Source organism: Physeter macrocephalus, chromosome 11 (assembly GCF_002837175.3).
Source record: "Physeter macrocephalus isolate SW-GA chromosome 11, ASM283717v5, whole genome shotgun sequence".
In the NCBI taxonomy this organism is placed as follows: domain Eukaryota; kingdom Metazoa; phylum Chordata; class Mammalia; order Artiodactyla; family Physeteridae; genus Physeter; species Physeter macrocephalus.
The window spans coordinates 58,639,725-58,663,318 of NC_041224.1; the positions used below are offsets into that span (position 1 = coordinate 58,639,725).

A 23,594-nucleotide genomic window follows, 5' to 3' on the forward strand; every position below is an offset into this window, starting at 1 on the left:
TGTTATACAGCAGAAACTAACACACCATTGTAAAGCAATTATACTCCAATAAAGAGGTAAATAAATAAATAAATAAATAAATAAATAAATAAATAAATAAAACCAGTGCTCCTTCCACTTCACCCTTGTCTTCAGTGGCTCATTGGCAGGGGCCCTTTCATCAGGCTATGGTCATGGGCTCCAAACCAGAGGTGACCAGATGCTGCTGGGCTGTTCTTCAGTGCTTCTGTAAGGGGGTGCTGGTCATAAGGGGGACTGGGTAACCAGTTGTCAAAGTCCCTTGCCCTGGTGACAAGGCATGGGGCACAGCCACCTCTGTGGTCAGCCTGTGCTTATGGTGTTCCTCACTAATGAATTCACCCACCAAGCAGGGGCGCTTGTGATGAGCCAGGGACTCAGTTGGCCAAGAGCCACCAGGGAGTGGCATGTCCTTGGTTATTGGGTGCTCCAGGGTCAGACAGCCGGGATCCTGTCCTGCTTTTCATGGCCCCTTACCCTGTTTCAACATCAGTTTCTGCATCTGTAAAATGGGAATGATAATGGCACCAACATAAGATCACAAGTACAAGTGTCCTTCACCATCCAAGTCTAGTTGAGTTCAGAGAGAAAGTTGTCAGACTGAGTGTTTAATTCAAAACTTTATATCACTCCTTTCTGCTTCTGAATTTGCATAGGAGGGTTTGGATAGCAGGGTCCCATACCTGCCAACGATAAGGGGTTTGCCATGAGGGTTACCTGAGGAGACCAACATTTACTAAATGCTTTGTTGTGGTATGTGTAATACCTTATTTACATGTAATACCCTAGTCAAGTCACACAACTCCCCAAAAGAGTCACCATTTTACAAAAGAGGAAAGCAAGGCACAGAGAGGTCATATAACTTAGCCAAGGTCCCACAGTTGGGACAATGGAGAAGCCAGGACGTGAGCTAGTCTGCTTCCAGAACCTGTGCTCTTAGCCTCAACAGGGTAAACATTTAGCCCAGCCTTGCTGTTGCTACTATAATTATTGTCATTTTCATATTCTCCTAGGTGATGAAAAGTTTTGATCCTATCTTTAAGGCATTTATTACATTGGGGCAAAAACACTGGGGCAAAAAATTCTAATGTTCTAACACAGGAATCAGCAGAGATTTTCTGTAAAGGATCAGACCATAAATATTTTTTTGCCTTGTGGGCAAGACAATCCTTGCCACACTGCTCAACTCTGATGTTGTAATGAGAAAACAGTCACAGATACCCAGAGACAAATGGGCGTGGCTGTGTTCCAATAAAACTTTATTTACAAGAGCAGGCAATGGAATAGACTTGGCTCACGGGCTGCGGCTTCCTGTTTTAGGGAATTGTTTTAATTAGGAAGAGTACCTAGTCCCCTCTCTTTTCTCAAGCCCAGGGGAGATGACCCCAGTGGTGTTGGGGAGGACAATCAGGGAAAGACCAGAGTACAAGTCATTCATCTGGGCTCTAGGGCAGGGGACCACACATCAGAGGGTCAACCCCAAGGCTGTCCCCACAGGTGGGCAGGGTTTGGGAAGCCCAGCTTTGGCAAAAGAACTTGGAGACTTTGGGTTTAGAAACGAGCACGGGAGCTGTGGGAACTGTGTCCGGCTTGGCTGTCCCTTCAATCAGAGCTTGCAGTGAGCAGTTGGAGAGCTGGGCTCCAGAAACTTCCAAGGCACACCTGCCCTGGGTGTTACCTGCTACACTGCAACTCATCCGTGAGCAAACCTCAGCTGCCCACACCTGCCCTGGCTGGGCAGTGGGCATCTGATGTGACAACGTGGTCCACTTGGGTGGGAAAAGAACAACACGAAGTGTTAGGGGATTACCACTGAGCGAGCAAAATTGGTGTCAATGTTGTTTCAGAGGCTTATAACCTTGTATCTAACAAGAGGCTGGCTCTGGAGGTCGGGTGTCTTTGTAGAACACCATTTATGAAGTTGCTGCAGAGCTAACTAGATCACTCTGGGCTAACATGAACATCATCTTGCACAGGCACGCTCTTTCAAATCAATCTGCCTCTCTCCCCCAGCAGCTGGGAGGCCTTGACAACTCCGCCTCTCGGTTCCCTCATCCTATAGAGTGAGAATAGTTTGCAAGGCTGTCAGGAGGATTAAATGAGACCCGTGTCTGTGAGCGCCCAGCCCAGCCCAGAGCCCGCCACATAGTAGGAGCTTAACAATGTTCCATCCCCTTCTCTGGATTTTTATGTAGTCAAGCAGCTGTAGAAACCAAGGGCTTTGGAACGATTTTAAAAAGAAAAACATAACACTGAGAGAAAACCATGCACTAGCTTGATCCTCTCCCCTCCCCCCTCCAAGAACTAGGAAAAGACAGCTGTCACTCATTTCAGCTGTGGCATATCTTTGGTATAAAGTAGCCATGGTGTGTCACCTTGCCTGTTCTATTCTGTGCCAAGCGCTGCATGGGCATAGAGAAGGGGAGATAAAAACTCCACCCAAGGTCCACCTTATGGAATTGCCCCTCCCTCGTCACTGTCCCCTCCTGCCCTGTACACGGGCATAAGGAAGCACCTACAACACTGTCACACACTGATTCACCTGCCTGTCTACTAGACCCTATATTCCTTAAGGACAAGGGCTGCCTCTTTCGGCCTTGTCTCCCCAGGGCTTAGCCTAGGGCCTCTGCTCTGGGAGTTCCCACAGTGAGATACAGTGCTGGCCTTTGAAGCCATCAGCCAATCAACTTCCAAACTGTATGGCAAGTCACTGCGTTTCTTGGTTGTCCTCTGGACTCTGTGGCTGTGACTGATGTTGGGAGACATTTAGAGCTCAGAGCAAACGCAGAGAGGTCTCTCCTGCTAATCTTTATTTGCTGAGCAAATGTTATCGACTCATGAAAGAGAGTTGCTCATTTCAACAGCAGACCTGCCTGTGTGGGTTATGCTCTCCCCAGAGAAGCCTCGAAGCTGCATCGGATACCGGTCATCTCCCGTGATCTGGACCATCCAGGGCTTCTGCTTGCCAGTCATGGCTGTGACCCAGAGATGGGAGACATGCAATGCAGAAATGAGGGGAAACCTCAGTGATTTCCTTTGGCGGCAGCAATAGCAGGGAAAAAACAACCCATGCCACTCCTCCTGCTGCCAATTATTTAAAGAAAGCTGGCTCCAACTCTGAGTTCCTCCCTACCCGTGATTCTTTTGCTGATGAGGCAATATGTGTCATCTGCATTCCTTACACTCCAAGAATCAACTCCGCTCACTTGGGTAATTAGTAGGACACATGCGCCCACCCAGAACCAGCACGCAAGGGAATCAACAAGCACAATCAGGGCCCAGCACCATTCGCAGAGCCTGAGTCCTGCCAGATGACTCCCTGCACCCACTCTGGCCTCCGGGCGCCCTCCTTTGCTCATCCCAGCTGGAAGGGACCTGCGCCTTCTCTGAGCTTTCAGCCTAATGTCGTGGTCCCAAGCACCCAGCCCTGGAGTTCCTGGGCTGGTTGTACCATCACAACTACTAGACTGAAGGCACCTGTGTGGGCGGGAACTTGCAATCCATTTATAAATCCTCAACAGAGCCTGGCTTAGCAATTGTCCTCCACGCATAAAGGAAATTCTGCTCTTCTGAGTCAAAAAGAGGCCATGAGTCAAGGTTTACCCACACAAGAACCCTCCCGTCTTTGATTTTTCTTATTCAGGACTTGGCTCAAACATCCCCTCCTCAGGGAGGCCTCCCAGCCCACCCCGCCTCCCTCACTCTAACTCACTGCTGTTTTATTTTCCTCATACCAACATCTGGAATTACTTTATTTCTGTGCTTGTTCCTCATCTCCCTCTCTAGAAGGTAAGCTCTATGAAGGCACATACTGTCTCATTTACCACTGTCTCTCCAGCACCGAGAACAGGCACACAGTAGCAGGCATCCAACACAAATGTGTTATATCAGTGAACTGTACTAAGAGAGTGAATGAATAAGGGGTGAATCTGATCAGTGCCCGTTAAGTCCGCTTTCCCTGAGCCAGCTCCCTGCTGGCTCTTGGGAGAATTGTTGGACGGTGTTCACCTCTGAGCTACTCCCTGGGCAGCCTTTTCAAGCCAGCAGGGCTTAGACAACTTGTCCTTAGACCCCGGGGCAAGCTGCAGAGCCAGGGCCCGGGAAGGTCTCCCTCTTGCCCCAGCAGTAGGACTAGGACCTAATCTTCCTGACCTGCCATCGCCCCCACCAACTCCAGCTCCTCTGTCTCTCCCCTGTCCTATCAGCCCTTTGATTTAAGGTGGCGACTTTTCCAAGGGAACAGCGGAACTTTAATAAGAAATCGGCCAGGGCTGATGGATGACACAAAGTTGGCACCAGCGTCAAGGGTGGAGGGAGTTATCTTAAACTATTCAGATTTACTAGGAGGGGAGCAAGTCAGAGCAAGATTTAGGGGCTCGCCTCCTGGCAAGACCTGTGGACATGTCTCCAAGCCATCAAAGACAGACACTTCCTGTGCAGTCCACCGGAGATGGATAGTGAGGCCTCTGGCCTGAGAAACTTATTGAGAGCTGGTCAAATAAATTTGAAGTCTGGGATCTCAGCAGAGCTTTATCCCCCTCTTCCCTGCTAGGGCCCTCGTTGGAGGATGGGCAATGCCGTGGGCTGGCCCTGAGCAGCAGCGCCTTGCTGTAGCAGGCAAGTTGTCTCCAGTTTCCTGCAGCCTCCAGGACCCTGGCCCTCCTCAGCCCCCGTGATGAATTAGACCCACCTCTCCACTCCATGTGTCTACCTCCTGCTGGGCGCTGCCATCAGGGGTGCATTTCACCATTTGAGCTGCAGCACACCTGTTCAGAGGCCTGAGCTGCCCTGTCACCTCTTCTTTCTCACGCAGACCCAGAGCTTTCTGGAACTCAAGGTTCCTTTCCTTTCCTGAGTGTCTCGCCAGTCAATCCCTGTCTATCCTTCCAGGCCTATCTCAGTCTTCACCTCCTCCAGGGAGACCTCCCTGATTCCCCAGGAAGACACAGGCTTTAACCTTTGGGCTCCATTTTGTGGCATGTGTGTTAACCTGGTCTTTGTGGCCAAGATGGGAGGGCAGCCTATGCCCTTGCCGACCCCCAAATTTTCCCTTGTAATATCCACCCCACCTTCCTGCCTATTCCACACCTCACACCTGGCAATGTCAGACCCACAAGGAGGTGTTCCATAAACATTTAGTAAACCAAATTGAATGAAATGAGCAAGTAAGTTTAACATGAACTAACACATTCTTTTCTTCATATGAACTTGGGTGCTGGACAGGTGGAGAAGCCTTTTGTTTTGCATGTGGAATATTTCAAGCATATTTTAAAATGTAGAGAAAATTAACAGTATATTCATCAGACAAATCTTAATTTCCCCCATTTTGGCTGCAGGTATTTTTATTTCAGAATAAAACACTACACAGCTGAGACGCCTCACGCATTACTCCCTGTCCCTTTCACCTCCCTCCCTGGGCGTAGCCTGACTTTGGTATTTATCACAGCCATGTCTGTTTTAATGCTTTTACTACATCTGAATGTACCCATAAATAACATATTCATTATTTTGCATGTTTTAAAACTTTATATAAATTATATCATATGGTATGTATGTAGCCCTCTGCAACGTGCCTTTTTCACTCAATGTTATATATTTGAGATTCATCTGACTGGACATGTATAGCACTAGTCTGTTCCTTTTAACTGCTGTGGAGATCCCATTGTATAAATATATTAGAGTTTATTCATTTCCCTCTTGAGGGACCTCTAGGTTACTTGCAGCTTTTCACCATTACAAACAATGATGCTCGGATGCACATGTTGGAGAGGTTCTCTGGAGCAGAGTTTTTCAAATCGTAGGTTGTAACCCAGAAGAAAGTCATGAAATCAATACAAAGGGTCACAACTACCATTTTAACAAGTTAAATAGAAGAGATTTAAAAATAACAGTGTGTGCGTGGGTATGTGCTGGGACACAATAGGTTGTGGTAGAAAAAAAATGCTTGAGAAACGTGGTATGATGGGGTTGGCTTTAGCTTTATTTAAAATTACCAAATTGTTCCCTGAGAGGGTACTGCCAATTCCCACACTCACCAGCAGCATATGTGTCCACGTTTGCGTGTATCCCTACTAACGCTTGGTATTATCAAAAATTGATTTTCCCCAATTTGTTGGGTGTGACAGGCAGCATTTTTACTTTTAATTTGCATTTCCTTGATTACCAGTGAGGTGAACATCTTTTCATATATTTAGTGCCCATCAAAATACCCTTCTTTTGTGAAGTGCACGTTTATATCGTTGCCAGTATTTGAATGGTTGTTCTTACTGATGTGTAGGATTAAAAAAAATATTCTGGATACTAATCCTTTATGGATTACATGTGCTGTGAATGTCTTCTCCCAGGCTATACCTTGCCTTTTCACTTTGCTTTGCCAGCTCTGATATCCTGATTCACAAAGAGGCAAAAGGGAACCCATATCAGAGAGGGCAACTCTAGGGCAGGGTGAAAGCTTGGGTCTTTCTGCATCTCCAGAGCCCTGGATAAAGCAGGCCCCTAATAAATGATTGATGACCATAATATGACTGACTAGATAATTCTATCAGATTCATCCAGCACAGTGCTGGGCTTACAACAAGGGCTCTGTGGAGACTTAGTGAATTGAGTCATGGTTTTGCTATACTATAAGAAAAGTCTCAATGTGCAGGCAAAGAAATCAGAAAGAGGGCATCTTCACCACAAAAAGAGCATTGGCTTTATGGAAGGATTTCCCGTGGATGCCTATAAAGCATGAGTTGATTTAACTCAGAATTCAACTTATGCCCAGTGTTCCAGGAAGCAAACTTGGGTCTCCAACAGGTGACCCCAAGCATCTTGACTCCTGTCACCCCTGTGAGCTCACAATGGCACAGTGATTCTTCATATTTTACAGATGGAACCATAAAAAGTAAATGTCTTATCCAGGCCAGTGAATGCAGGGGACAGGGCAGAGCTGGATCCCACATCCCCTGACCTCCACCTGAAACAGGAATGACAGCTTGCATCACTCAAAGGTTCACTTGCCTGGACTGGGAGCTCCTTGGGGCAGAGGCAGGGTCTTACTCATCTCCACATGCCCAGGACCTAGAACTGTGTCTGGCACATGGAAGGGGCTCAAGAATTATCTGCTGAATGAGTGGGTAGATGGATAGATGGATGAATGGATGGATGCAGGTGTAGATGGGCAGATGGATGGAGGAAATGGATGAAGGGATGAATAGATGGATAGACAGATGGAATGATGGACAGACAGATGGACAAATTGATACATGGTTGGAGAGAGGCATGAATAGATGGATGGAAAGATGGATATTCCTCAACTGAAAGACGCCCTAGGGGAGAGTTTGGTCTTAATAGAACCCCTCAAGTAGGCAGCCGAACCTACAAATCCTATCTTGGTGCTAAGAGCTGCTCACAAGGAAAAACGAGTGGCATTAATTGCAAGAAACAATTGCTTCTAATTGGGCTGAATTATTCTGGCCATATAGTAGACATATTTTTATAACTTTATTAATTATTCAATTTGAGGCCTATTACCCAGGCTGCCAGAACGGGCTTTCCTTATTAGAGGGTGACAGATTCCCCAGTTCTGCCACAGCCTTTGCTGCTGCAGCACTTTTGGGCAGTTGCCGCCTGCCTTGGGGCCCCACTGGTGTCTGAGGTCTGGAGGGTGGGAGGGCAAGGCTGCCCCTGAGAAGCAGGCTGGGAGTCAGAGGTCCTGGGAGCCAGTAAGGCTGTTCTAGGTGCTTATCCTGGACATCCCACTGGCTATCACATCTGCCTCCCCTGCTCTGGCCAGGAAGGCAGAAGGGTATCAATATATCCAACCTGGCCTCTGTGGGTCAGCCCCTGCTCAGATCCATTCACCAACTCTTAGTCACGGCGGTCTCTCCCCTGCCCCATCCCCACATCCAATCTGCTACCATGCAATGCCTAGATAGCCTGCTTCAGTTGCCTCAAGTCAGGGACAGGGGTTAGGAGAGCACGGCCCAGCTGGCCTGGAGGGACTAGCCAGGACTGGAGGGGCAGGTCAGAGCCTCCAGCATGCCCTCTGTTCCCTTACCAGACCTGGTCACAGGTTAGTTAAGAAAGAGTTTAAAAGTTGCTCCACCACTCCACAGTGCAGACTCAGTTGATGCAAAATGAGCCTTCAGGGGCTCCCCATGGCCCACGGACTCGTGTCCAAGCTCATCGGGCTGCGGGTAAGGGCACCACACCACCTGGCCTGGCCTCCGGGTGCAGCCTGGCTCCCACTCTCCACACTAGGCACCCTCTGCTTTAGCCACACGGACCTGCTCACTGTTCAGTACCCTTGCTTCCGGGGGTCTGTGCCTGGAATGCCCTCTCTTTCCATACTGGACTATTGAAACTTCAAATCTCATCCTTCTTTGAGCTCTGGTTCCCCGGCCGTCTTGGCATTTTCCCCACTTTTCCAGCTAGCTGTGATCTCTGCTTCCTCTGAAGGACCAACCCAACTCCTGGTCTCCCATCGCAATCCTTGGGGGCATGTGTCTGGGCAGCACGGATAGGTGAGAAGATTTGGAAGATCAAGGGACGTGGCTTTGAATTCTCCCAAACATCCAACCCAGAGCCCCACTCTTCCTTGGTCCAAGTACCTCCACTAGAGCATCATCTAAAAGAACGAAAACATGACAAAATGGGAGAGCAAATCCACTGGATCCCAGTCAGCACGGTGCTGAGTGCCCACCGGTAACTGCAGTGTGCAGGGCCCCGGGGTCACGGTGACAAGGAAGACCTGGACCCTGCCACAGAGAGGTCTCAGGGACTGGGGGCTAGGAGGATAGCAAACATGCAATCCAACAATAAACGTCTAGGGTGGCGCGGACCACACTGGCCATACGTATGCAATCAAGTACATATACTTCCTGTGGGAATCAGGAAGTGCCATAGCAGAGGCGGCATCTGAACTGGGCTTTGAAGGCAGAAGAGCAATGGGTCAGTGGATAAAGGAAAGCTGAGAGGGGGGAAGGGGGAAGGGGGGGTGGGGGAGATAAGGCTGAAAGCTTGTCAGGCATCAGACCCAGAGGGGCCCTGAAGGCCTGGCCAAGGAGTTGGGCACTTCCTGGCAGGCAGAGGGGAGCAAGGAAGTGACATGGCCCGGGTTTGCATTTTAGCTGCCTCCCCACCTCCGAAGCGTGGGAGGGACTGGAGAGGGAAGGCAGAGAGTCCTGGAAAGAAGTGTTAACCAGAGTTGTGAGTGTGGTCTCCAGAGACTGACTGCCTGGGTTTGAATCCTGGCTCTGCCACTTACTCGCTGTGTGCCTCTGGGCCAGGTACTTAACCTCCCTGAGCCTCAGTTTCCTCATCTGAAAGATGGAAATAGTAATAATACATAATCATGAATAGGACGGTGTGTGTAGTAGGTGCTGGATAGAAGTTAGGAGAGAATCTAAGCAGGAGCACAGCCCAGAGCTCTCTCCCGTTCAGCCTCAAAAGCCACCTCCTCCACAGCTCCGAATTCTGGTAGCAATATGCCCGAGCGAAGAGAGCACACACGCAGGAGCAGCTGGGTGACCTCAGAGAACGGCTAACCCTCTCTTGACCTCGGCTTCCTCCATTGCAAAACAGAGGTCATAATCCCCACTTCACGGGGCGGAGGGAGGATGAAATGAGGTCATCGTGTCCATCCCCAGCGTGGTGCCCGGCACACAGCAGTTCTGGGCTGACTGGGAGGAACTCGAAGTCCTTGGGGGCAGGGGTCTCAGAGAGCGGGACCTGCCATCAGCCGGCCCTCTGGCTCCAAAGAAGATGCGCCCCCTCCTCCCTCCCCCTCCCTGTCAGAGTTCCAGGCCGGTCCTCCAGGCTGGGGGGCGGCGCGGCTGAGGAGCAGTTTGTGATTCCCTTCCCCCCAGGAACGGTGTTTCCCATGGAGACCCAGCCCACATGCCCAGCCTGGAAGAGCAGGCCGTGTGTGCACGCGTGCACCTGCGTGTGTGTCATGGGGAGTGTCGCACAGCGTCCTTTTCATGCCCAAGCAGGGTCCGGAGGGGCGGCAGCGCTGCCTGCCAGGACCGCACGATGGTGCCAGCTTGGCTGCTGCCCCTCTGTTCTGCTTTTGTCACATTCTAGGCAGGTTCTCCCACCCTCCTCCCTTTCCCAGTCCTTGAGACTCACTGCATGTCATTTATTTATTAATTTTGTTCTCAGGGAGCCAGATGGCCAGAGCTGGGTTGGGCAGAATGTACCTCCCTCCTCCCCCCTACGACAGCGCCCCCTGAACACACAGCTCACACACGGACTCTAGGCTCTATCCAGCCTCTGGCTTTTTCAGGTACAATAAAGGCCGCGTGTGCCAGGGCTTTGCCTGAGCCCTGACCCAGCTCAGACGGGACTGCTCCCATTATCTCCCCTGGTCTGACAGGGCAGATGGAGAAGGGGTGACACCCTGAGAGGCCGCCCCCTCTCAAGCAGTGGCCCCATGCCCCCTTCTGCCCCATGCCCTGCCCCCCTTGGACTTGGGAAGGGGGCTCGCAGCAGGTCTCCCCTCCTTTCCTGGTGGGCGTCACAAGAGAACGCCCCGGTCCAAGGGTGGGAGGAGGGTGGTCTGGGGTCTCCACCGGCTGCCCCCTGCCCAGCCTCATCCTCACACTGGTCCGGGCCCCCGTGAGGGCCGGGCACCCCCGGCATCTGTTCCCTCTCATTTCCCATTTCTCCTGGGAGGCACTTTTGGAAGAAACAAACCCTGGAAGCGGGGGAAACAAACCTCTTCACCGGCTTCGAGAGCATAGCCAAGGCTGGGACGTCTCAACAAGAGGGAGGCAGGGGTTGGGGGGAGGCGACAGTCGAGGACAGAGAGATAGAGAGGCCAGCAGATCTACCTTGTTGCTGCCCTTCCCCTGCAGCCCCCAGCCCCCAGGACATGGGATGGGGCTGGGTTTACGTCTCTTAACCCTCTTCAAGGTCTCTTTCAGCCTCTATCACAGGCTCCTCACAACTGAGTTGGCGCTCACACTTCTCACCTTCCCCGCTACCCCGGCACGGCCTGTGGAAAGAGTCTGACGGACCCAGCTCTGCTGATCACCAGTTGTGGCACCTTGGCCATCACTTAACCTCTCTGTGCCTCAGTTTCTTCCTCTAAAATGGGTATAGCACACATTTGGTTCCTTCCTTCCTCCCATGATGGCTTTCCTGAGCCAGCCAGGCCCCCACTCCCACCAAAGCCAGAGGCTTCTCTCTACCGGCACCTTCTCCTCCCTCTTATCTGTACTGGTGGCTCTGGCTTCTGTTCGAAGGTCCCCAAGGATGGGGGCCGTGCCCTCCTCATTCCTAATCCTCCCGTGCAGCCCTGGACCCCCAGCAGCGTGGGCCTCTGCAAAGTGCTCAATAAACGCGCCTTAAATGGAACTCAAGGGACAGAGAACGCAGAGCCGGTGGAACTGCTAGCCCTGGCTACTGAATACTTTTGTTCAAAATTAGAATTCTGGGGTGAAGAGCAGCTCCTCTTCCGCACAGACCTTGAAAAAGCATTTGCTGCCGTGTCCACAGCCCCCTTGTGTCCCCGTCACGGTGACTGTGCCCCAGCGTGCGCGCTGACATGGAGCCCCCCATCCCGGGGAGGCAGCCCAGGTGGTTCTGTGAGGGCGGCGGGCTGGGCAGAGCAGCACGCGAGAAACAGCAAGTGAGATGGCTTTGTGGCGATTCATCTGAAGTTGCTTTAACCTTGACAGCCGCCTTGGTGTAGTGAGCCAACCACGAGTGAGCTGCGGCCTCCGGGTTGGCAGGATGCCCCTCTGCGCCTCCTCCCAGATGAGGCAGCCAAGGCTCCCCAGGCCTCCCCACCTGGGGGAGGCAAGGGTGTGAGTCACTGTCCCCACCCATGGCGGTCCCGCCCCACCCCTTTTTCAGGTCCTGGAAAGAAGAGAGAATCACAGGAGCGCTGTGCGTGGGAGGGAGTGGGATGGTGGGGAGAGCAGACTCCCTCCCCCAGAGGTCCGCGTCAGGAAGGTCACGAGGGCCCTCGATTAAGTGAGATGATGCTGGATTTTTAGCTTTCCAGAAACAAGGCATCGTGGGATTTTAGACCTGGAATATCCATGCTGACCTTCCCGTTTTATAGATGAGAAACCTGAGGCTCAGAGAGAGGGAAGAACTTGGCTAGGGTCACCCAGGCAGAGGTGGGACCTGAATGAAGCTGGCTTCATCCCTTCAGAGGCAGCATGGAGCTGTGGGAAGAACACAAGCGCTGGGTTCTCATCCCAGAGCTGATGCTTGTTAGCTGAGTGAATAGCAGGAGTTATTCTACTTCCCTGAGCTTCGATTTCTTCATTTGAGAAATGGAGGTAACACACATGGCAGGCTGCTGGCAGAGTAAATGGATCATCTATGTGAAGCATCTGTACACGGTAGGAGCAGGAATCTGTATTCACCTTCCTCCTCAGACCGTGTGGTCCCCTCTTCTTCTCTGACCCTCTCTCGTAAGCTCTCCTTACTCAGGCTCAGTCTCCGTGCTCTTGCTGGGAAGGAGCCCCAACATCTTGGCAATGGCCCTTCCCAGCAGACCAGTGTGGCCAAGTCTACTGACTCCCCACCCGGCCTTGCCCATCTCCTTTTGGACCCCTTCATCTGCCCCAGGACAGAGGCAGGAGCCCTGGCCCACACCCTAAACCTTTGCTTTGCCCCTACGTCCTTTGCCTCCAGACTGTCACGTCTCCATGTTTGTCCGTAAGAAGTGTGCCCAGGGGCCCCTGAGAATGGGACCCTCCCCCTAATGTACTTTTCAAGCCACGCAGACGGCGGGGTCGACCCCTCTGGAAATCACTGACCTCAGTGCCCTGGCCTGACCTGGAGTCATGAGTCTGGCCTTTGAACCTGGGCAGAGAAGGATTCAGGAGGGTCCGAATCTTTAGATCACCTGCACCGAGGCTGTTGAATAACTTGACCCATTTGCTTTGGTGTAATGAGACCCATCTGCCTCTAAGACAACTCCAGCCTTTAACTCCCAGAGCAGCTGGCGAGAGACAAAAGGCATGGGAGTCAGGACACCCAGGATCAAGTTACAGCTCTGCCACTACCTCCCTGGGTAACCTCAGGCAAGTAGTTTCCCTTCTCTGGGCCTCAGTTTGCCCATCTATAAAACGAAAGAAGTAGATCAGACAATTTCTGAGGTCCCTCCCAGATCCTGCTTCAAGGGTTTCAAGTTAAATCATGAGCTCTCCAGGACCAGAAATTAGGTCCTGGGATCCTAATTAGGTCCTATATTTGTTTTAATCTAAGGAGCAAAGTTTAAATCACTTCTCAGGTAACTAATGTGCCATTACATGGTGCAAAATTTTAACTCTATAGCTTCAAGAATCATTAGCAAAAGTCTTTCCAACAAATGGTGCGGGAAAACTTGATATCCACATGCAGAAAAACTGAAGTTGGACTCCTACCTTACACCATATGCAAAAATTAACTCAAAATGGATCAAAAACCTAATTCCATGAGCTAAAACTGTAAGACTTTTAGACAAAAACAAAAACATAGGGGGAAAGCTTCATGACACTGGATTTGGCAATAATTTCTTGGATATGACACCAAAGTCACAGGCAACAAAAAATAGATAAACTGGACTTCATCAAAATTTAAAAGTTTTGGGCTTCCCTGGTGGCACAGTGGTTGAGAATCTGCCTGCCAATGCAGGGGACACGGGTTCGAGCCCTGGTCTGGGAAGATCCCACATGCCGCGGAGCAACTAGGCCCGTGAGCCACAACTACTGAGCCTGCGCGTCTGGAGCCTGTGCTCCGCAACAAGAGATGCCGCGATAGTGAGAGGCCCGCGCACCGCGATGAAGAGTGGCCCTCGCTTGCCACAACTAGAGAAAGCCCTCACACAGAAACGAAGACCCAACACAGCCAAAAATAAATAAATAAAATTTAAAAAAATTTTTTAAGTTTTGTGCTTCAAAGGACACTTAACAGAGTGAAAAGGCAACCCACGGTATGGGAGAAAATGTTTTCAAATCACATATCTGATGAGGGATTAACATCCAGAAAATATAAAGAACACCTACAATTCAGCACCAACAACAAGACAGCCCAGTGGAAAAAAAATGGACAGATGACCCGAATGGACGTTTCTCCAAAGGAGATACACAAATGGCCACTAAAGCACATGAAAGGAGACTCAACATCACTAATGATTAGGGAAAAGCAAACCAAAACCACAATGAGATGCCACTTCACACCCATTAGGATGACAATTATAAAAAATAAAAATAGAAATTAACAAGCGTTGACAAGGATGAAGAGAAATTAGAACCCTGTGCCTTGCTGATGGGAATGTAAAATGATGTAGACTCTGTGGAAAACGGTATGGTGATTCCTCAAAAAATTAAATATAGAATTACCACATGCTCCAGAAATCCACTTCTAGATATACATGCAAAAGAAGTGAAAGTAGGAATTTGAAGAGATATTTGTACACCCATGTTCATAGCAGCGTTATTCACAGTAGTCAAGGTAGAAGCAACCCAAGTGTCCGTTGATGGGTGAATGGGTAAACAAAATATAGTATAATATGTACATACAATGGAATATTATTCAGCTTCAGAAAGCAAGGAAGTTCTGACACATGCCATAATATGGATGAAACTTGAAGACATTATGCTAAGAGAAATAAGCCAGTAACAAAAGGACAGATGTTGTATGATCCCTCTTATATGTGGTATCTAGAGTAGTCAAATTTTTAGAGACAGAAACTACAATGGTGGTTGCGGGAGTGGGGAATGGGGAGTTAGTGTTTAATGGGTATAGAGTTTCGGTTGGGGAAGATAAAAAAGCACTGGTCATGGATGATAATGACGGTCGCCGCACAGCAATGTAAATGTCCTTACTGCCACAGAACTGTACGCTTTAAATTTTCTTTTACGTATATTTTCTCACACACACACACACACACACACACACACACACACACACACACACAGCACACAAATCTCTAGCAAACATATATCGTGGCTTGAAAAGGACTGACCTAGACGGTCCCTGGCTAGTTTAGGAGTATAAGCATATTTCTGAGCTGGTAAATGTTTTATTTTAATCTGCAAGGATAGCTGAAAGCCAAGTCAGCCAGGGGTCCCACAAACCATTCAAAATAAGAACACATTTGACTGGGCAGAAGCTACTCTTGGTGGTGGTCCAACTTGGTTCCTGCTGCATTCATTACTCAGGCCTGCTCCGCAGTCCTGTCTCGTGCTGAGCATCAGGCCTGGAGGGCTGGGGTGTGGGTAGGGGGGACAGTTTCAACAAATAGTAAGAGGCAGTGGAGCGGACTTTTACTCTCCCGCACTCTGTTCGCGTGGATAAAACCAGTTCAGTGGAATCTAAGAATGTGGGAGACTATGGAGAAATGGGAGGGATTCTCTCCATGTCTACCCCAGCCCTCGGGGGAGGCCTGAGACCAAAACCAAAATGCCATTCTATAGGCCAGAACCCAAACTGCAAATCACCATGGGAGGGAAGCAGAGGACCAGAGAAGCGGGACCCAAGAAATACAGTAATTAAATAATACAATGAAGGCTGAAATTTCCAAGCTGATTCTTGGATATCATGTATAAAAGTTAACAGGGCATATTTAATTTAGGAATTGGCTCACGTCCTTCTCCTTACAGCTGAAACCTCATAAATGAAATCCACTGGACCATTGCCCAGTGTGGAAATAAAAGTTATGAATAATGTTTCTATCTCAATCATTGTCAGTGCTTTACTATTCCTAATTACTTTAAAAAGCTAGATATTCAGTACAGCAAAACGTTTTTTTTCTTTTCATCTCCACTTGTGAGATTAGTGCAGTTTAATAAGAGTCACTCTGTCGTCTTTATTCAGTGTAAACTGACATTTCATCCTATTACTCTTCATTATTATATAAGATGGAGGTTTATGACCAAGCATGCAGTCACTCCATTTCCCCATATTGGTCCATCTAATATCTTGGCATTATCCACGATAGCTGACATGTCTACCCACCAGGCAAATAAGCATCACCTCACTTCCTTTATGGAGCAGAAAGAAATTCGTCCAGGCCTTCAAGAAATTAGGCTACGGGGGGTTATAAGTCTATAAAAGAATGAAAAGTTCCCCACCCCATTCTACTACTGGATTTGTCCCCTTCATGTCTATCAAAGTCATAAATCCCTTGGCAGCCACAAAGGGCAGGGCAGGGGCAGGCAGTAGGATGACGGATCTTTATAATCCTCCCTGCCACTTCCAGGAACTTATCCTAAGAAGAAACTGGGACACGTGGGCAAAGATACATGCACGAGAAGAATCACTGCAGCATTTTTACACAGGACCACAATCCCTTATTCACATGTCAACAACCCCAAAATCTCTAAAGAGTCCAAAGGAATTATTTTTTAATTTTCCAAAATACATTTAGAGGCAAAATCTTCGTGGAACTTATCTGTGGTTAAATATCTTCTATATATCACTAGATGTGATCAGTTATATGTCACTTCAGAAATATTACTATGTTTCATCCCAAGGTGCTGACCAAACCCCACTGGAGGCATATGTCATATATGATATAGTCACCAAATACCTTCCTGAACTCTGAAAAAATCTAAATTTTGAAACCAACAGGCCACAAGGATCTTTGATAAAGGACGGTGGGCCTAATATAGTGAAAGATCAGAAACAGCCTAAAAGTCCATCAGCAAGAGACTGGTCAAACACTTTTAGTAATCCATAGAATGAAATTCTATAAGGCCATTAAAAATTTTAAGGGAGATTCATGTTTATTGACAAGGAAACGAGTGTATGACATACAGTTGAATTAAAAAAATAAGTTACAGAATAGCACATACATTTGATCTAAATAATAAAAGTTGTGTCCAGGTCTAACTCTAAGAACAAATGTGCAGAGAAATAACAGGAAAGGCAAGCACCCAAATACCAGAATTGGTTATCACTGGGTGTGTGGGTTTAACTTTTTGTCTATACTTCTGGTGCAGTTTGAACTTCCTTTTTAACATGAACAGGTACGATTTTAGAGTCAGAAGAAAACACCAACAAGAATGATGCTTTTGACTAAACAAAAATCAAAGCTTCCCTGCAAGGATGTCACATGTCTAGACATGCAAATGACAGATCCCATTCAGAAATCTCCAGAGATACACATTGTGCTCATCAGGATACCCATCTCCATGGACACAGGCCCCACAGAGCACACACAGGCAGACAGGGGTCCAATGGCACAATAGCAAACAGGGTCACATTGCTTGGAGTAAACATAATCAATGGCTCACAATTTGTGTCCCATGGCTGATTCATCTGTCTCCATGACCATATCTCAGGGCCACATCTTTCAATCAGATCCTTCCTTCCCCTGTGAGCAACTAGGTTTTCTCATCAAAGAGCTATTTCAACCTCAGGCTGCATTAACAGAGGTTGAGCATCCAGAAGGAAGGAGAGCATAATAATTATGTGCTCAGGCTTAGGACCTAGGTTTTCACTTGATCAACAGTCCCAGTTTCATCATTTACTAGCTGTGGGCCTTTTGGAAGTTCTTTAACCCCTCTTGTGCTTCAACTTCCTCATCTGTAAAATGGGGCTAATTCCCACATCATAGGGTTGTTGTGAAGAGTAAATGAGAAGATGAATAAAATGCTAGTGCACAGGAAAATTCAATAGAGAGTACTTAGCTCTATTGTAATTTTTCCATACAAGCCTGCACCTGTGGTCAGATCTAGGAATGGTCGTTTAAAAGGAACAAAGGCCATAGCCAATGGAGAGAAACTAGATGGGGAAGGTAGTTCAGACCATGTCATGTGAGAAACAAAGGAGCTTGGAGAATAAAAATTGAGTGGGGGCGGGGAAGTGATCATTGTCTTGTAATACCTGAAGGCCTGACCCATGGAAGGGGACTCTGGTTTCTTCTGTGCGGTCTCAATGGCTATTATCAACTGCTCTAAGATGACCTTCTTCCCACACACAGTCTGTGGCCTTGTTCACTGAGCTACTTGGGAGAAAGTTCAGACATGGCAAGGAGAGCCATAGAGATCCATCACCCAGCCCTGGCCTTAAGCTAGAGACAGATGATTTTGAGAATGACAATCTATGAATTCCCTTCATTCAATGCTGCCGTCTCTCAAAAGAGGGTTGGAACTTATCTTTTAGGACTTTCTGAGGGTTTAGTAGTACATGCCTTTGAGTAGATGCAGAGCTGGTGATTCTTGAACCCATGAGGGTGGATTTATTGAAGAAACATTGTGGGTTGCTCAGCACCAAGTCTGATGACTGAATTGGGAGTGGAAATTGGGCAGCCCGGTTTTATACTGTAGAGTTACAAGGCTACGTGCTTGGTAAACACACTCCAGGGGCAAGATTTACTCTAAACTCCCTACTCCCATTGATCAAGGGCCGCCTACCTTCCACTTCTTTCACTAGTCCGGAAGGAAACCCTGAGAGACAGACTCTGTCTGAAAAACCCTCCAGGCCCCCGAATCATCACAGTCCAGAAACAGTGAGCACCAAACACACTTGCACTGGTTGGTGGTTTATATGCACTCAGGACTCCTGGGACTCAGGCTGTATTTCAACCTCCAACAGACTGCGCTTGACATTATAATCTGGCAACAGCAAGCAGACCTGTCCCAGCAGGGTTCACAGAATCCAAGTTAGATCATACCCCATCAAAGATTCATTGTAGGCAAAGTTACACAAGACAAAACACAGACAAGGTGGGGAAAAGCTCTCAAACATTTCGGCCAGCATGTTTCCTGGAGTTCACAGAAAGACTGCTTGAACACATTCCTTTAACTCACGTGTTCCTCAGGTGTACTTTTCGTTGTCTGGAGGACTCCCTGCCCTGTTGCCCAGCATGACTTACCTCAAAGCAGGGAAACAGGTGGAAGGAGGAGGCTACCACAGTCACCGGAGGTCCCAACACATTGGAGAGAGTCTCTGGAGCACCCCAAACAGATCCTGGTCTCCCCAAGCCAGGTAACCACCCAGGCCCCAACAAAACCACATCTAATAGCTAGCTTTGGCTGGTATGTTCCCATGTACTGGGTAGACAAAGAGGCTCCAGTCAAGGTCTTTGGAAAAAAAAGGACCAGAACTAGACGTTTCCACCCCAGCAGAGACTGGAAAAGGGCAAGAGCACCACACTGGGCCAATGTGGACCCACCATTCCTTCTCCATGTTGTTATGACCATTGCAGTCACTATGGGACAGGGAACAGGGAGGTGGCTCCCAAAGATGGGTCAATGATGGGGGTTAGACCCCTACTGGATCAGCTTAGCTATGTTACCTACTCAAGTCACACGCAAAAAGATACTATCCCAGCTCAAAGCAGGAAGAAATTTGGGCTTCAACACTAATCAAGGGCTCCCTGGAAATCTAATAAGATCATGACATTAACCAACCATTGATTGCAAAATGTGCCGCTGGAAAGCGGCTCATCTGTGAGTACTTAAGGGAAATGAGCCAAAGGAGAAGGATTTGCCTTCAGCTGGGCTCCTGGCAGAGAATTCCCCGAGGAGCTTCCCGTGTACCCTGCCCACTCGGCGGCCAGCCCCACAGGAGAGATGATGCCCGTGCTGCTATGAGTCACTCTGTCAGTCCCAAGAACATCTGCCTCACTCATGCTCACCAGAGAGCCTTCCCCAGGGAATGTGAACAGTCTACCCAGAGAGATGTAAGAACACAGTGATCAGCCCTACAAGCATCCCATTCTCCCACCTTTGGGGACACAGAGGCATCCCCGTACCCGTCAGTCTCATAAATAAGTCCCCTGAGCCTCTGTGAACACCCACTGAGCCTGTGCACCAGCAAAGCTGAAGACCAGGCCTCGACCACAGTGACCTCCTGGGTCTGCGCCCTTAGGTGGCATCTCAATTTCACTTCAAGCCTCAAAGACCATATCCGGAGGTGTTTCATCAAAAGCCAGAATCGTACAGATGACCCCACAATTCCCCGTACACATGACATGCAACGCCCCTCCAGCCCACCACAAACCATGACCCTCATGCCCCTAGAGTCCTCCACCCCAAGTACCATCCGGTAGGTATGCTTCCTCCCCGCTGCCCACACTCGCTAGGTAGCCCAAGCCCAGGACAAAGAACTCAGCATCCACACGGCACGGCCCCTCCCCAGCCAGAGCCATGGCCCCGCTCAACTCCCAAAGACCCTAGACTCACCGCTGGAGCAGTCGGGCCCTCCCCAGCCGGGCTCACAGTGGCAGGTGTCCGGGGAAACACAGCGGCCATGCACACACTCCTCTGTACACAGGGCTGCAGGGGATCAGAAGAGGGGGAGGAAAAACAGGAACAGAGAGTGAAAACCAACCGCCTGGTCAAAGAGCACAATCCACTTTGTAAAGACTCCCTGGGGCCCAGGGATATGCTCAGAACGCATCACTGGCTTTGGGGAAAATCAAGCTGCTCCTGACCCGAGTTATTTAATTAACTCCGAAAAGGATTCAACAAGGGTATGCTTCATCCCAGGCTTGTTTCCTAAAATGAAACCCAAGCCCTCGAAATGGCAGCCTTGGTGGCTTTTCAAGAATACTTCCTCCAAGGTTGAACACTTGGAGACAGACGTTCCACAAAGCCCAATCCCTACATCCTCACTCCTGCTCTCTTTCCCCATCAGCTCAGAAAATGACCCTTCTTTTGGCTTCCCCAATTTCTTTCTGCAAAGGCCCCCAAATTTATCAGGTTGCCTGAAAAGAATCCATTCCTCTCATGTTTTCCCCACCTTTCTGCCCTCCTTCCTAAATGTCCCTATTTTGGGTCTCTCAAATGTCAGCAAATCTGCAAAGTACACAAATGCTGAGGAAAAAGCAACAGCTAATTATAAGAAAGTAATTAAGAGAGACAGCCACGACGATGATAATTGTAATTAGAAAGCGCCTGGCAATTTCTTATCACGCGGTCAAATGCTACAGCCTCCTGAGTTGGGAGGCAACGGCAGCAAAGTTTCCATCAGCTACCCCAGTGCTGAGAAGGCTTACTGGCAGCAGTTTGAGGAAAGGAGATTATCTCTCTCTCCCTTTGACATCCACATTTTCTCAAGGTCATCCATTGCTCCTGAGAGGTCTGTCCCACCATCTAATCCATCAGTGAGGGATTACAGAAACCCCCTTTGCCACCCCTGCCAATTTTGTAAGCTTGGGAGATCAGCAGCTACCATCAACCCTGTCAATTGCTCAGAAGGGATCTAGCTGAAGCGCTTTTTTTCTGACAAGCAACTGGAGACCTTCTCTCTGCCTGGAACTGGCCTGGGCTGGGGGGACAGGTGGCCCCCAATGGTGAGCTTGGAGGAGCTGCCACTGACTTCCGAACACCCACCCTGCTTCCATGTCCACTGCTTTGCCCAATGCCCAGCGAGAGGGCGCTGTCAGGGTAGACAACAGAGTTCATTTTATGGTGGGTGTGGGGACCTTTGGCCCCTCCCAAACACAGACACTGACCCTGAAGCTGTTGCCTTAGCTTTGCCTAGGCCTCCTGGCAAGGCAGGCCCCGAAGAGCCCTTTCAGATGCCCCACTGGTTAGTGGTCTGCAGACAGCCCATCCTCTGCAAGCCTGGGATGTGATGTGTCTTGGGGGAGCCCTGGCCCTTGAGTCACTCTCATTGGTACAAGTGGCTTTTGGGAAGAGTTCTGGTTTGTGCTCAAGACTTTGACAGCCCCTTGCTTGGAGCTTTGGGGAGCAGCTGGGGCCTACTAGCTAACCCACTTCTTACTGGGGAACCAGGCTGGACCCTGACCTCAGTGACCACCTCCACTTAGAGCCACAGTGAGCTGCTCACCCAGTTGCTAGCAAGACGCCCACCTGGTCATCCCTGCTGCCTGGCTTCCCCTGCTCCCATTAGACTTTCTAAACAAGCTCAAATGGGTCAATGTTCCCAGGGTACACTGGACACTAGGTGACCTTCCTCTGGCTCCCCATCCCAGCCCTGGCCTCAGCTGCTTCCCCCTTCCCTGAGGCTGAGGTCCCAGTATGCTCCACAGCTGGGCCGGTCCGCCTTGCAGAAGACCCTTCCATCAGCTTGTCAGGTGAGCCCAGCCACCTCCAGCTGCTTTCTGACTGCAGAGAGCAGCACCTTGATCCCTGGGGGTTCTGCTGGGGGCGGCAAGGGCAGGCAGTGGACTGGGAACCTGCCGCATGTCAGGTCTGGAAGGCACCTAACAGAAAATCACATCCAACTGCTTCACTTTATACATGGAGGAACTGAGGCCTGCGTGTTTGGGATCCTGTGAACAGCCTGCGATCCCTCTGGGCAGACAGGAGGAGGATCCTGGAGACAGAGGCCTCCGAAGGCCGAGGGAGTTGAGAGGAGCCCAAGACATGGGGCCTTCATGCCTCGCCCAGGCTGGACGTCCTCCCCTGCCCAGAAGACTCAAACCAGAGGAGCTGTGTCAACATGTCCTCTGCAGGTGTGGGTGCCCTGCAGGCTGGGGCTGGGCAGGGGCTTGGAGAAGATCAAGGGAGAAAAGACGAAGACCACCCGGTACTCTGGTCCTCTGGCCCTAGAGACCTAACTCCTGGCCTATGTCCTGCACCCTCTCCCTACCTGCAAGGGAGGTGCATTCAGGGGCTCTGAGCAAGCTCCATCCTCCCTCTTCCCTTGGCCTCTCCCCACGGCCCCAGGGACCCCTAGGACAGTCTGTTGAACACCTCACCCAGCTCAACCCTGTATCCAGCACCCAGACTCCCAGTGACCCTACATGCAGAGTCCCTGGGCCTGACTCAGGGACGTGGTTGCTGTCCCCATGGTCCCCCCAGACCTCATTGTACCCCTTCCCTCCTTATCACCCTGGTATGCTGGGCTATTTGCTTGTCAAAACCTCAGTCCATTCATATTTCATAGGTGTTGTTTAGACAGTGTTGTTTGAAGCATGAAATATCGAGAGCAAATATCTGAGGCTCAGATGACCATATCTGGCAACTGGGCCACTGTGTGTTTGTGTACCTGGTGGGGAGGGGACAGCACAGGGGTGCTGAGAGCCGAGTGTCCTGAGGAGGAATGGAGGTGAGACCCATGATGCTCCGTGGGGCAGGGGCGGCCGACTCCTACCCCAGGCTCTGCTGGAGCCCACGGTGGGCAGCCCCTCCACAGAGGGCTGGGGTTTACACAGCAGCCACTCCTATAGCGTGAGGTCCCCTAAGTTCTTTCTGACCCCAGTCCCTCGTGCCAGCCAACCCCCTAGGAGGGGCTGAGTTACGGGGGCCTCCCCGGCCTCCCCCTTCTTGGGCTCCTTGACACGGGGGTATTTTGTCGAACCCTTCTTCCCTCTGGTGCACACCCGCGTGCGGTTGTGCGCAGGGAATCCGAGCCTGGCTCTTCCTGAGGGCCAGGCCCTTTCCTGCCCCACTGAGAAATCTGAACCTCTGCCCCGTCAGCTTCCCCCAGCCACCGTCCTGCCTCGGTCCTGCTTCTAACCTCCCAGGCGCTAGAGGCACATTTAGCGAGAACCAGCACGGCACCGTGGTTAAGAGCACAAAACGGCACTCGGGGAGCCGGGGCCGGACCCAGCGATGCCACTTAGCAGCTCCAGACTTCAGGCAAGTTACCGCCCTCTCTGTGTCAGTCCCCATCTGTTCGATGGGGGATGGCGACAGGATGGGCCTCGGGCTGTGTGTGAGGATTCA

The 23,594-nt window shown here is 50.0% G+C and overlaps 1 protein-coding gene across 4 annotated transcripts in view; it reads right to left on the reverse strand.

Annotated features, from left to right (window-relative positions):
- MEGF11 (multiple EGF like domains 11) overlaps window positions 1–23,594 on the reverse strand; it is a 232,898-nt gene that overhangs the window by 163,674 nt on the left and 45,630 nt on the right. For all 4 annotated transcript variants that reach the window (XM_024128856.2, XM_055088041.1, XM_007112097.2 and 1 more), the window contains exon 4: window positions 20,139–20,231. In XM_024128856.2, the coding sequence (XP_023984624.1) occupies window positions 20,139–20,231 (93 nt within the window). The remainder of the gene's footprint in view (window positions 1–20,138; window positions 20,232–23,594) is intronic.